Genomic DNA, 14,443 nt, shown 5'->3' with positions numbered 1-14,443 from the left:
TTATTTAAAATAATTGAAATGTATCTGTAAAATATTTTAAAATTGTTTTATTTGATTATTTACAATTAAACAGATGGTGACGTGACATATATACCTGAATCCAATCCAAACTCATTTGAAACGAGTTTGACTTTAATTCTCCATATTGTTGGATATTAAATTGGAGAATGAAAATGTTTAAAATTTCAAATTTGAGTTTTGGAGATAAAAATTGTTCACTGATAGAGTAGTGCTATTTAGTACGAAGCAATTTGAAGAAGAAATGCAAGAATGAGTATGTGTCACTATTTTAATGGTAAATTTTAAATTAATTTTAAATTTAACTTTTTTTTAATAGAGATCACAGGGTTGTAGTGATAATGGATGATTGAGATCTATTCTTGCATTTCTTGTTTTTCCACTTTCTTAATAATAAGCATTTTCCCTATAGATAGAGTATTACCATAAAAAAATAACATTATTAAAAAAACTATAAAACAAAGGGAACTTAGCACATGAATGCCGTATTTGTAGTGCTACACACCTAACAGCCATGATATAATTTGACAAAAATGTATCTCTGTTATTTCTAACGGAACAGATGATAATTGATATTTCTCCTTCCTTTAAATATGCCGCACGTAACGTTACACGTCACTCTTAAATCTACACCGTCAACCCAAGTAATCTCAGCCGTCCATTCCATAATTTTTTTATATAAATTATAGGGTTGAGGACTCAACTATTATAATTTAACAGCCTATAGGGTTTCACCTTTCTTCAATTCCTTATCTGTCAAGATCCAATGGAAACCTTCACGCCGATGGTTGTTTTTATCAGGTATGAACCGCTTTCTACCGTTTTCATTGTTTCCCTAAGCTTTTCTTATCGTTAATTATTCTGTTATTTTCTTTTCTTATAGAATCTGAATCTATTCATAGGATCTCGAGAATTTTTTTTGTTGCAGGTATGGCGATAGATCGATGAGCGAATTATAGATCCAGTGTTGAATATTTTTGCACCGGCTTTTGATTTCGGGAAGCAGCTACGAGGCATGGTTAAAGATCGAGGTTTTCCAGAATAGCAGAACTCAGATCCTGTAATTATGTATTTGATTGTGAGATTTACGGGAGGGAAATCTAATGGATGTATGTAGGTTGTTTCAGGATTATACATCTCGATACGTTAAACGTTTTGAGGATTGAATCCTGATTGATCTTGTCATCCGACCTTTGCCATGTCAGGTGCGCTTGCATGGCAGGTCAAAAATATAATAAAGAAAGTTTTATTGGTTTTGGGAGAAGATCGCACGGGGTTTTTGCCCGGGGTCTTCTCTCGTGTGTGGTGTTTTGCTTTGCGCCTTTTTCTTTTGTCTATTGTTTTGATATCGAATAGCGACTCTAGCCGGGATGGATTCATATGAGGAGGATTTCACGCTCCATAACGAAGTGCACGTCAAGGTATTGCCCTAATTTCAGTTCAATAATGTCCATCCAAACACATTTGTTATTTCAATTAATGAATTACAGCGAGGTATACTTAAAATTGGACAGGAAATGCTTAACGGTTGTTAATATCACTTGTACAGTATGATTCTTCATCCAAAATCAACAAATTCAAGGTCGATTATAAGTTTTTACAAAATAATTTTTAAAAATTTGTATGGCAAAGTTTCTCTCGGATAACTAACTTTATCATTACTATGTTTATATCACACTTACAGACTTATTCATTGCCAATCCTGTACATATCTTACTTCTACATTAGGGTTGGTTTGGTTGGTTTGCTGAATTCATTATCGGATGCATATTTTATCTACACACTTGTTAATTCTACATAAGTGTTAATATATACTGTTGTAAATCATTATCTGATGTATATTCTATCTACCATTGAACCAACTTACAAACCTGTTTCACAATATCTTTGTAAATACACTGACCCACTGAATCATCACCCATTTCCAACTTTGAAGAAGGCAGTTAAAGCTTCATATGAACTTGTGTGAATTTTTAGCATCAACAATACTTGAATTCCTTGAAGCACTCAGCATATGTATCAAGATTTTATCATGTGCATACTCATTAATCTGCAGTAAGGTGAAGATGCTTCGATTTTTGTAGTTGTGCATTTGCATTATAAACTATTCAATTCCTAATTCATATAAATTTGAATTTACATTTTGATATTGTGTTATTGTTCGCCTAACATTATAATCACGTCTTTAAGCTACATCGGCAGCTGCTTCAAGTCTATTTTTCTTTTATGAATCTATTTGTTTCTGTTTCTATGTATTTCATATAAATTCAGGAAGCAAGGGGGAAATGTTTAATGATTGTCGCATTATACTATCTATACATATTTAGAAATCATGGTCTGCATACATACTATCCGAGCTATACTTCTGACCTTTAAGGCTTTGCTGTGTTTCATGTAATTAGCGATGGTCATTTGTTGTTTATTTGAGCCCTTTGCTCCCCCAGTCAAAAGAAATACAATTTTGAGGAAAGTTAAAATAGTTTCGCGAGTTAAATGTATATTATTTAGAAGAATAATGCTATACTTACACCCCCAAACTTACACCAATACTTACACCAAACACTATTCACCGTATTTATACGGTGATCAGTGATTTTTCAAATAAAATAATAATATTTATAAAAAATATTTTTTATTTTTAAAATTATGGACGACACTGTTTATGTAAGGATGTGCATTAACAAACTTCATTACTGCATTAACCAAGTTTTTACACTATTAACTAAATTTGAGTAATGCTATTCTTACACCCTTGAACAGTACTTTCCAGTAGTCATTAAATTTGGTTAAACCAATGTAAAAACTTGGTTAATGCAATAATAAAAACTTGGTTAATGCACGTTCTTATGTGAACAGTGTCGTCCGTAATTTAAAAAATAAAAAATATTTTTTATAAATATTATTATTTTATTTTAAAAAACACTGTTCACCGTATAAATACGGTGAACAGTGTTTGGTGTAAGATTGAGGTGTAAGTATAACATTGCTCTATTTGAATATTTGAATGTGTCCAAGTATATAAAGTTTTAGAATCATAGCTGACTTTCTTTGGAGCAAAAAAATTTTAATTTAATTTTTAAAATTTATGATTTCCTTAGTAACCTCTAGAAAATTTTATACCCTCATTTGACATCTTTTTTGACATCCTTGATTTTCAGATATAATCAAAAACCTCGTTTTTATCATTTTTTAGCTCACTCTTGTAGTTTGAAGTTTTAATAAAATTTTTTAATTTATTCACATCGGAATGTATTCACATTTCTTATAGCTCATATAAAAATTGTATTTTTCTCCACTTTATTTTAGACATACTTTTTCCCTTTTATTTTTGAAATCATTATATATTCTCCCCTTTTTTTATCTCCCATTTCTTCTAAATCCAATTGTACTGAGTTTTGTAGGATTTATAAAAATATCACGTTCAATGTTCTTTCATGTTCCCTTCGATCTGTTTATACAAATTATTCTTACATGCACTGTTTCATCTTTTATATTATTTTCATGTGTAAGTTCGAATATTTCTCATTCTGTTACCAAATCTAATTGTCTTGGTTATGAATGGTAAAATAATAATTTAAAAACTTTGGCAATTGAAAATTAATATATAATGATATTTGCAGTGTTACGGTTGCAGGATGAGAAATGTAAACTATCTAAATGGCCAATTCAACTATTTTGAACGACCATCAACGGTGTTTGTGCACGACTAAGGTGAAAGGTGAAGTACATTCTCTTAATATGGTGGATGTATTCAGAATGGAATAATAATATGCATTTTTAACATTTTGTTTATTTAAACATTATTCCTCATAGATACTTGAAATACATTCTCTTTAATTTGGTGTGCATACAATGTATAATGTTATTTGAGATGATTGATCTTTTTATATTTGAATTTAAGGAAAATCAGTTTTCTATATCATTAAAAGCACTCGAGTGATTTTATAATTCAACCTGATCGGGAAGTGAATTATTTTAGGTTGATTCATGCTTTGGTTTGAGCTTTGGCGTCTTCTTATTTTTGTTAACGTAAGTGGCTCTCTAGTTACATTTCATTATCTTTGTCTCAAGAAAGATCTATAGCCCAAATCGGTAGAGTGCTCTGAATATTTTGTATATATAACTCAGAGAGATGGTGGTTCGAATCCACCTAGATTTGGGATACCTTTTGTTTGTTTTCCATCAAACGTTCTGTCTATATTTAAAAATTTAATTTCATATTCGAGGTATGGTTCTGTTTAAAAATTTAAAAAACAAGTGTTTATGCTTAATAATAGTATTGATGCTGAATAATATTATAGATACAATTTAAATTTGAGGCAAGTGTTTTTTTTTTTTTAGAACTGAACTATTTTTTTATAAAATCTTACAATGAATTTGTAGTGTTCTTTCTTAGTAATTAAATTCAAATTTTTGGTAAAATAAATTGTTTATATTATTTCTTTTACTTTTAACTATATTAAGATAAAAGAACTCAAACATACCCTCTGCAGCATTTTTGGTGCTGCCATCTCTCATGTGCCATATCTGGCCATTAGATTTAAATCTAATGGTTTTATTTTCTTTCACTTTTTTCTTTCCCTTCTTTAATGGTTTGGATTTGAGCAGAATGGTGAGCAGGAGATATCTAGCAAGAGAGTTGATTACAAATGAGACCTTCAAAGAGTCACCCCTTACAGGAAAGGAGAGTTGATTACAAATGAGACCTTCAAAGAGTCACCCCTTACAAGAAGGGACCTTGACGAAGTCGCCATTTGGTTTCAAAAGTTAAACCTTTCTCTATTCATTTAAGGAAATTGCTTCATTGTCATCTTCGTCGTCGCCAACGGGTTATAACTTCTCCAATTATGGCATAATTGGATTCCTCGCAATTCTCTTGTAACACAAGAAAACAAACGCAGGACACTTCTAAATCAACTTCAATTAAGGAAACCTTTTACATAATGGTGTGGTACTTCAGATTTAGATGAACCATTATGACATTACACATAAACATAACTTAGCCAAGGTTGTCTCCTTGACTATACACTTGCACACTGATTTGTCCTCGATCACCATAAATTAAATTTTCGTAATCCTTTTACTTTCACATTTACTAAATGTTATAAGCAACTCTACGTACCATAGGGCTTGGTGTCAGAGCCACCAAATTTGTGGAGATTGTCACAACAGTGCAAAAGTAATTGACGTGTGAGCCACATGGTGTTAAATAACTCGAACTATATAACATCAAATGGACTACTGTTGTCCACTACTATGTGACACACGTCAGACTCTATCGTGGTGACATTCACGAATAAGATAATGGATGGTACCCCGTTAGTTATTTTCTTGTCATAAAAGGTCAAAAAGAGTTTCTTCATTTTTAACGTCGACTATGGTTTTTACTTTGGCGTAGTAGTCTCCACTTGTTTTCTCTTAAGGATAACATTTTTTTGCTTGAGGTTCACCCATTGATGTCAAAGATCTCACCTGACTGGGTACACCATGTCTACCTATCATTTGCACAATGTTTATGGGTAAGCTCTCCCAAAACATACAAAGTCGTCCTTGGGTGTTTGCCATTGTGAAAAAATTGTCCCACCAGTTGAATGTCCCTCTATAAATTATAGGTTTTCTCGAGCCACCACTGAAATCCCGCCTCACGCGCTTGTTGTATTTTTAGATAAGTTATATTTGCATATACGTGTGTTCCAAAATATTCCTTAGAAAACTGTTGATGCTATGCGTGGAGAGCAATCATCTTGTTGAGTGTTTAAAAAATTTGACCAGATCGGTCGGTCGAACCGGGAATTATAGTGGGCATGAGTCTGGTCTATTGCTTAATCAAATAAGCTATTGGACCAGTGGAAACTAGTCAGAATTAAACAAAAATGGTAAAAATCAATGAACGAGTGATTTTGAAAAAATCGGTGTTAAATATTTGTTTTTTTTCTCAGACAAAACGACACCGTTTTGATAATTTAAAAAATTGATATATAAGTAGGTTTTGTTCAAAATTTATTTGGAATAACTTTTTCTCATTAGAATTAAATTTATTATACACTGAAGTTATTTTATTATTCATTTTATGTTGCAATTAATTTTTTTTAGAATTTCTTTAAATTTGTATTTTGTACTACTTTCTTGTGTGCTGATTTTGTTTAGAATTTGAATTTAAGAATGAAGTTGTGAAATTATGATATTTTGAAAATTTGAAAATTTGTATGTGTCGTGATTTTTTTTAAAGAATGAGTCATCTGATTCGACAGATTTAATAACTAATTTTGTTATAGATATTTGTTTATTCAACTGAGCTATCTGAATTAATCCAATTTAGTCTTATGGTTCGACTAATAACTCGGTAGTTTGACTAATAAATAAATAATTCAATATTCTAATCAGTTTAAAGACCGGTTTAGTTTTTAAAACATTGTTCTAGTTTTCCATGTGTTTGGAGTCAAAAAAAATTTAAAAAATTATTATTATTATTGTAATTTTGATTTTTTTTATAAAAAAGATGTATTAAGGTAGATAGCATTTGGAACTTGTAAGGGTGACCTCTGCCTACTTATCATGTTAAATATGCCACTCGGATTCTATTTTGGTGTAAACAGTGAACACCACACAAGTTTATGGCTAACATGGTTCATCCATCAAACAATAAAATGATAATTTTCCCTACACAAATCATTATAATTAATTATGGATGAAGATAATTTGCCCCTAAAACTAGCCACACCAAAATATTGATGTCCTATAAATCCTTGTACTTTGTTCGGCAACTCGTGCTTTACGCCATGCCACAAACGACACAATCTTTGAAATTTCCTCAAGTGAATGAAAACAAACAAAGCGGGGTCCATAAAATTCCAAATATTAATAATTCATTAATATAATTAAACACATATCCAAATATAGAAAACCAAATAAAAATAATTAACTATATTTATTGTGTGGAACAAGAATATAGCACACGTTACAACAAAAAATCATTTAATTAAAAATCTTTTATGTCAATTAAGCTCACAGAACTAGAGATTCTCATATCTCAATCCTTTCTTTTTAACTTTTTCTTCACTTTAGATAAGAATAATTTCTCTCCCTACAAATCCTTTTCCTTCAATTTGTCTTCTAAGAGTTGCACCCTTCAGCCTGCAATTTGTTTTTGCCACTAACTTCACCTCAACTAGGCAAAACCGATATTGATAGGTTGAACATCAGCCTTAAATTCAGATTTTAAATCCCGACACTCATTACCGTATACATATATGAGTTTTTAGTGGTTACGATTGTTCGTCTAATAAAATAAAAATTTATCTCCTTATTACTTCTGAGTCGATCTAAAGGTCAAAACCGATATTATTAGGTTGGGATTTAGCGATTGAAAATTAATATTAGAATTTCTATTCTAACTCTCACGTATTATTAGGTTGGACGTCAACATCAAAATTTTTGTTCTGAACTCATTCATCTGACTCCAGCGCAATCAAAATTTTTGTTCTGAACTCATTCATCTGACTCCAGCGCAGTAGTGTGTTTGAGTTTTTAGTTGTATGATCACAAATAAAATAAGTATTTCATTTCATTATTACTTTTTCCAATAATTTTAACTTTTTCATATCCAAGAGAAGAATAAACATAAAGCATATATTATTCTCTTGTGAATTGAATAGTTTCCACTCTAAAAAGCCACTTTACTTTGTTTCTTCACCATATTGTTGCAAGAAAGTATTGTTAAACTTCATGGCACCTTCTTCTTCTTTTCCTCTTCGTTGGGAAAGCACAGGGGATCAATGGTGGTATGCAACACCTATTGATTTAGCAGCTGCAAATGGTCTCTATGACTTAGTCCTTGAGCTTCTTCATCTGGATACAAATCTTCTCATCAAACTCACTTCTCTTCGTCGAATTCGCCGACTCGAGACCGTGTGGGACGATGAAGCTCAGTTTGAAGATGTTGCCAAGTGCAGGTCTTATGTTGCAAGGAAGCTTATGGTTGAGTGTGAGAAAACAGGGAGAGGAGATAATTCTCTGGTTAATTGTGGCTATGGTGGTTGGCTTTTGTACACTGCTACTTCTGCTGGTGATTTGGAGTTTGTTCGTGAGTTGTTGAGAAGAGACTCTTTGTTGGTTTTTGGTGAAGGAGAGTATGGTGTTACTGATATGTTTTATGCTGCAGCTAGGAGTGGGAGTTCTGAGGTGTTTAACATGATTCTTGATTTTGCACTACTAGGGAAAGATTGTGGTGGTGTTGAATTGGATGAAGGTGGTGGTGATGGTGGTGGTGGAGTTTTCAAGAGGGAGATAGTGAATAGGGCTATTCATGCTGCTGCTAGAGGAGGAAACTGGGAAATACTGAAGAAGGAGCTTATTTTAGGAAGTGCTTTTCAGATTTTAGCTTATAGAGATGCTCAAGGATGTACTGTCTTGCATTCAGCTGCTGGAAGAGGCCAGGTTGAGGTAACACACTCACTCACATGGCTTATTAGTTGATTTCTTTGCAGCACCAACACCTCTGAAAAAATATGTGCCTGTGTCCGAAACCAACACTATTACTTGTGATTACGTTTAATTTATTCATATTTTCAAAGTATTATCTGTGTTGACGTTTTAGAATTAGTGTCGTGTTTCTAGAGTTCGTGTTTGATATATTTTAATACTATGCTGGTACTATTAAAATTTAACCTAAAACACACTCAACAAAAGATGTGTTCATTGTGGACACTAACAAGAGTTTTGATACTACGTAGCACTGACACCTCTAAGAAAAGACGTATTCATTGTCAGACTCCGACACCAACACTTGTGATTACGTTCAACCAGAGTTGTTAATCCCGGATAGCGGAGCGGAGCGGCCGACCTCCGAGAATGGGAATAGTGGGAATAGCGGTATCCCGGATAGCGGGATAAATTTTTGAATAATTATATAAAAAATTATATATATATATATATATATATATATATATATATATATATATATATATATATATATATGAATAAGTAATGTTTATATAAAAATATAAGAAGTAATACATATAAAAATTTTATTATTATTACTATTGTTATTATTTAATTTTTTTCAAAAAAAATCATATTATTATTACTTTTTTGACAGATGTACTCAATGTACTCTTATGGTTGGTGGCTATATGAAATACAGCTGTATCACATTTCATTGGCTTTTGAAAAGTCACTTTTGACTTTTCAACCCTATTTTATCTCAATTGTTTATTATCTGCACCGTTTCATCTCCTTCTACTCTTTTGAAACCAGCCGGTTCTCTTCACGACTTCTTCTTCTACGATTCTGTCCACATCTCTCTATCTTCCCCATCTGGATCTTCACGACTTCTTTTTCTTTGATTTTGCCCAGAAAAATGTAAAAAAAAAAGAGAGAGAACCGGAGCCGCTCCGCCCGGGAAAATCCTGCGAACCGCGACCCGGGAAGGCGGCTGAAGCGGCCGCTTTTTCATCTCCGCAACCGCACCATGTATAGCGCGCGGGGGGGTGCCGCACCGCTACAGTGCGCCGGGATAGCGGCTGGAGCGCCCGCTATTGATAACTCTGCGTTCAACTTATTTATTTACTTTTTAAAATTATAATTGATGTTGACGTGTCAGTGTCAGTGTCGTGTCTGGTATCCGTGTCTGTGTCCGTACTTCGCAGTGACTTGATATCAAACACGGATTTGTTCTGAAATGTCGGTTTTGGTTTTGCGTAGTCTGATTTATTTTCTATTATCTTAACGATGCAGGTGGTAAGAAATCTAATTGTATTATCACCTGATATCATCAACTCAACTGATTCACAAGGCAATACAGCATTACATGTAGCTTCTTACAGAGGTTACCTTCCTGTGGTAGAGATTCTGATTCAAGCATCTCCCTCATTAACAAAGTTAACCAATCAAAATGGAGACACTTTTCTTCACATGGCAGTGTATGGTTTCACAAGTACCGATTTCTGCAAACTAGACAAACACACCAAACTCATGAATCAGTTACTATCAACCGAAAAGGTTTCGAACATGAAGGACGTAATCAATGTCAAGAACAACGTTGGAAGAACAGCGATTCACGTAGCTGTGATCCATGATGTTCAGTGTGATGTAGTGGAATCAATGATGTCTGTTGCGTCGATCAATCTTAATATTCGCGACGCGAATGGAATGACCCCTTTGGATTATTTGAAACAAAGACCGAGATCGAAATCTTCTGAAGTTTTAATCAAACAGTTGATTTCGGCCGGGGGAATCTCTAATTGTAAGGATTATATTACAAGAAACGCGATAGTGACTCATTTGAAAACTCGTCATGGTATTCAAGGTAGTCCTGGAACATCCTTTAGAATATCAGATTCTAAAATATACTTATACGCATGCACTGAGAACGAGAATTCTTCTGATATCGCTAATACCGATCAAGCAAGTGTAGAATCAAATGCATACTCAATCGAAATAGAGGATTATTACGAGTCAGCTGCAGATTCGTCGTTTAACAGCAAGACTAGTTCTTCCGATTCTGTTGCAAAACGGTTGAAGAATCTTCTCAAGTTCAAGGAATTCAAAGACGACGATTCTGTTAACAATTCTCCTAGTTCGAGGAAAAACAATTCAGAAGAGTTTCCAATCTCGTTAAGACAAAGATACTCGAAACAGTGCTCTCTTCCAAACAACAAAAGAACACTTTCTATAAGGACATTATTTCCATCTCCGTCTGCAAAAAAATACTTCACCGCAGGCCTAACGCAAGGAGTAATCAAGGTAAAGCCACAAAAAGAAGGGTCAATTTTATCTCATTCTTCAAGCAATAAGCAAGAACATGTCGATACAATGGGTCCGGCTTCTTATTCCAGCGGACAAATAGCCGATGGGGGTACCAGCACCCTACAGTTGAACTATAATAAGGAGAGAAACTTTAATAAGAAATTGATGAACAGATATTTTTCTTTTGGAGCACAAGGTCAGAATTTGGAAGATGCTAATAGTCGTACAATGTCAAAGCACAGTTCTAAGCGTTTCGGTTTAGTTGCATAAATGTTACTATCTGTGTATGAGCTTACTATTTTGTGAACTCCAGTTCGGGTGAATCCGAGCTTCAATTCTGGTTGTAACAATCTTTAGCCAGATTTTACTTACTTTCGACTTGTTTAGAAGCACTTTATCAATGTAAATTGGACCTAAGGAAACCTGAGTTACTAGACTCAGTATAGAACTTCAAATGTGCAGTACCATAAACCTCAATACTATATATGTGGGAATTAATAAGCTTTGTTATTTTTTATTAGCTCAAATAAGCTTTCTTCTTGAATAAATTGATTACTTACAGATATGTGAAACCTGTATTTCAACTCAGGAATTAGATGTTTTGACAATCGCAGTGCCTTCTTTGCTGCAGCGATTTAGTGGGCCTAGAGAAATACAAATTCAACATGCATGTCTACTAAGCCTATACCCATGTATCGTTTTTCCCTAGCTGCTTGCTCCATGGAGGAATCCTTCAACACTTGCTTTAGTAACTCCAACATGTCCACACAGATGATTGTTTTATCAAACAGAACTTCCTCAATTCCACATTCACTATTATTAATATTGATGGAAATTATATTTGAATGCCTATAAGCATTGGCTTTGGCAGAACCATTTAAAAATCTTAAGGGGTTTGGCTAAGTGGTTTCTTTGGCTCCTATGACACTCTTTAGATATTTATCTGGAAAAACTTACATTTTTTGTTTCATTGCGGAATCAAAAACAGAGTGAGAATTGGAGTGATGGTGAATTCGAGCATCTGATACACAGTGGAGAGGAGGTTGATCAGTAAGGTTAGCACTTCAACGCTTAAGAAAGTACGTGAGGAAGAAGAGTAAATTGAAACTGTGTTTGAAACTTGTTACTTGAATTTTGCGACTTCTCTATATATAGTAGAGGGGAAATAACAAACTCACTATTAGTTAGGAGTGAATTACAGAGATTTGTTGGATGCACTTGCAATTGAGATCTTTGTTATCGTCTAGAAGAGAATTCTCGTGTGCTAAGAAGATTCTAAAAGGATTACTATTTTCTCAAAGTGGTCAATCGGGGTCGATATGGCCGGCCAGAACATTTGCCCCCAAGCCCATGTTTATGCTCAACAAGGCATGGGTTTGTTACTTCAGCTTCGACTGTCGACCACTCTCACTTTTATGCTAGGAAGAGCAAAATAAAACATTTCAGTCCCTTAGAGATTTGTGTCTTTACCGCTCTATACTTCAAACGTCTTTTCGGAGGTATACCGTGCGAGTGATTTGACATGTAAGATAAGGTCTACTTCCTTTTGCATGCTAGATCATAGTTCTTTAAGAGTCAGCATTATTTTTCTGTGAGTCTTTTCCTCGGTTTAGCAGTTATCTTCTTCTTTGGTTTTCACTTTCCTGCATCTGAAAAGTTAGAGCATTATGGGTAAAAAGTCACAGAAGAGTGCTCATATGCCTTAAAAGATTGCCCAATCTTCGTGGGTAGAATCTATTTACTCCTCCACCGTTTCTGTTTTTGCTAAGTTAGGCAATCTTGATGACATCTTTCTAGAAGTTTGTCCATTTTCACACTAGGTGTCTTAACCCCGAACGAGAATGAAAGGATATGAAACAACTATGGAGATATTCTCGGTTCTGGGTGTTTGTCCTCCATTTACTGCTATTGAGATGGAAATTCTTAGCCATATGGTAATGGCTATTTCCAACATCATTTAGTAAGTTGGCCATGTGTGAAAATCTACTAGTATTGTTGCGAATATTTGAAGGGGATGCCTTTTCTAACCCTTTTCTTCCATATTTTTCGATGTCGTCGCAGTCTTACTGCTCGGGGGCGTAGCAAAGGATTAATCTCCCTGGAGTGGACCATATGAGGCTTTGGGACTCTTCCCGAACTATCGCCCTTAAAAGACCAATTATTTATGGCCACCCTTATCCATCTTAAAGCTCACACGACATTTTGCGTTGTTGGGGATGTAATGGAGGGTATATGTGCTCAACACTTCCCAAGTATTGGATCGAGAGTCACTTTCTTATGGAGAATAGTGTGTACGTATATAAAGATGATGACCTCACTACAGAAGACTTGTACATCCACAAATAAGGCCGATCAGAAACGTTTGCAGTGCCTCCTTGACATTCAATTGCTAATGGAGGCCCGTTAATAGGAAGAAAGAAAAGTCGTCTTTGGTAAGTTCTGAAAAATCTTGGATTCTTTGTCTTTAATATACCTATTCCCGATGTATTTGTTCTAACGATGGTTATGTGCGGATTGGATGAAGGATGAGGTACAACTTAGACTTATAAGACGTGGAATATAGCCAACAAAGAGTGACGCTACTTTGAATACGCTTTTGACGTTGCCGAATATGTCAGGTCTTCCTTCCTGCCATTGTTGACGGGGTCTAGCTTCTGCTCCTCTAGATACCAATGGGCCCCTCCTTCAGAAAAGGAAAAATCATATTTGGCCAATTTGTTTGGGCCTGCTTTGGAGGAAGAACTGGTGACTCTAACTCAGTATACCTGCGTGCCTCTACCGCTTTGGCCATTGGTGGAACTAGTCATTGCGGTGCTTTTTGGTATTATCGGCATCATGAAGAGAAGCATCCGCTAGAAGAAATTGTTTGCAACCTGACGCTTCAGCGGGATAAGTACCTACAAGAAATACAGACAGGGGATGCTTTGCTCCCCCTTAATCTTGTTGGTTCTCTCTCCCACCAGGTGACCTATCTAGTGAGGATAATGGTGAGGAAGAACCAGACTCTGACTTCTATTCGCAGAATTTTAGGATCTGCTAGGGGGGGTTAAAGTATTTGTGCCTTGAGAATGACTCCCTAACTCAATAGTTGGCCAAATATACAACGTCAGCCTTGGGGAAATCTTGCAGTCCTTTGAGAATGCCTTGCAGCAAGTGAAGCATTTTCACCATATCATTTGGTTGTCTTAAGGGATAAAATTTGGTCGGAACAAGTGCTCAAAGACAGAGAGATCGTTTCGCTGTAGGAGTATCCCTGTCATCCTTTTTTTCTTTTTTTTTCTTTTATGTACTACGTGTAGAATATCCTGTTCCATTCTGGAACCAGAATTGGATGAAATTTGTGAGTGGGGAATCCTATCAATGGTGTTGGTCTCTGATATGGTGGCATCAAATGGACATGCAAGATTAGCACTCTAACGCCCAAGTTAGCTCAAGATCTAAGATGAGTGTAGTGAAAAGTTAAGATCAAAGAATGTATCATACTTAATGTCATGGCGGTGCGCTACACTATCCTCAGTGATCATTGCTTTGACCACAGGTAATTTTTTATTGGAAGTTTGCTTTACTTCGTTGCGATAAGAGAACTTTACTCATAATATGGATTTCATCGTGATCTACCAGATCTGGCCAGAGGAAATCTCCATTCATCGTTCGAAAATCCTTCGTTACCGGGATAAGG

General features: G+C 34.8%; 1 protein-coding gene and 1 long non-coding RNA gene across 5 annotated transcripts; both read left to right on the top strand.

The window, feature by feature from the left end:
- The first annotated feature begins 524 nt into the window (after positions 1-524).
- Positions 525-4,599, top strand: LOC131603513 (uncharacterized). 4 transcript variants are annotated; one of them, XR_009284417.1, is made up of 4 exons: positions 668-819; positions 947-2,078; positions 3,653-3,736; positions 3,998-4,599. It is a non-coding gene; the product is annotated as an uncharacterized LOC131603513 (long non-coding RNA). The 4 variants fall into 4 exon arrangements; XR_009284415.1 differs by lacking the exon at positions 3,998-4,599 and having other exon boundaries at positions 3,653-3,937; XR_009284416.1 differs by lacking the exon at positions 3,998-4,599 and having other exon boundaries at positions 3,639-3,937.
- Positions 4,600-6,281: 1,682 nt separating this feature from the next.
- Positions 6,282-11,265, top strand: LOC131603512 (uncharacterized). Its single transcript, XM_058875848.1, has 2 exons — positions 6,282-8,460; positions 9,754-11,265. The coding sequence occupies exons 1-2, from the start codon at positions 7,744-7,746 to the stop codon at positions 11,032-11,034; spliced, it is 1,998 nt and encodes a 665-aa protein (XP_058731831.1). The 5' UTR covers positions 6,282-7,743; the 3' UTR covers positions 11,035-11,265.
- The last annotated feature ends 3,178 nt before the right edge of the window (positions 11,266-14,443 follow it).

The sequence above is a fragment of the Vicia villosa genome, linkage group LG5 (assembly GCF_029867415.1).
Source record: "Vicia villosa cultivar HV-30 ecotype Madison, WI linkage group LG5, Vvil1.0, whole genome shotgun sequence".
In the NCBI taxonomy this organism is placed as follows: domain Eukaryota; kingdom Viridiplantae; phylum Streptophyta; class Magnoliopsida; order Fabales; family Fabaceae; genus Vicia; species Vicia villosa.
This window is presented reverse-complemented; position numbering and strand designations above follow the sequence as displayed.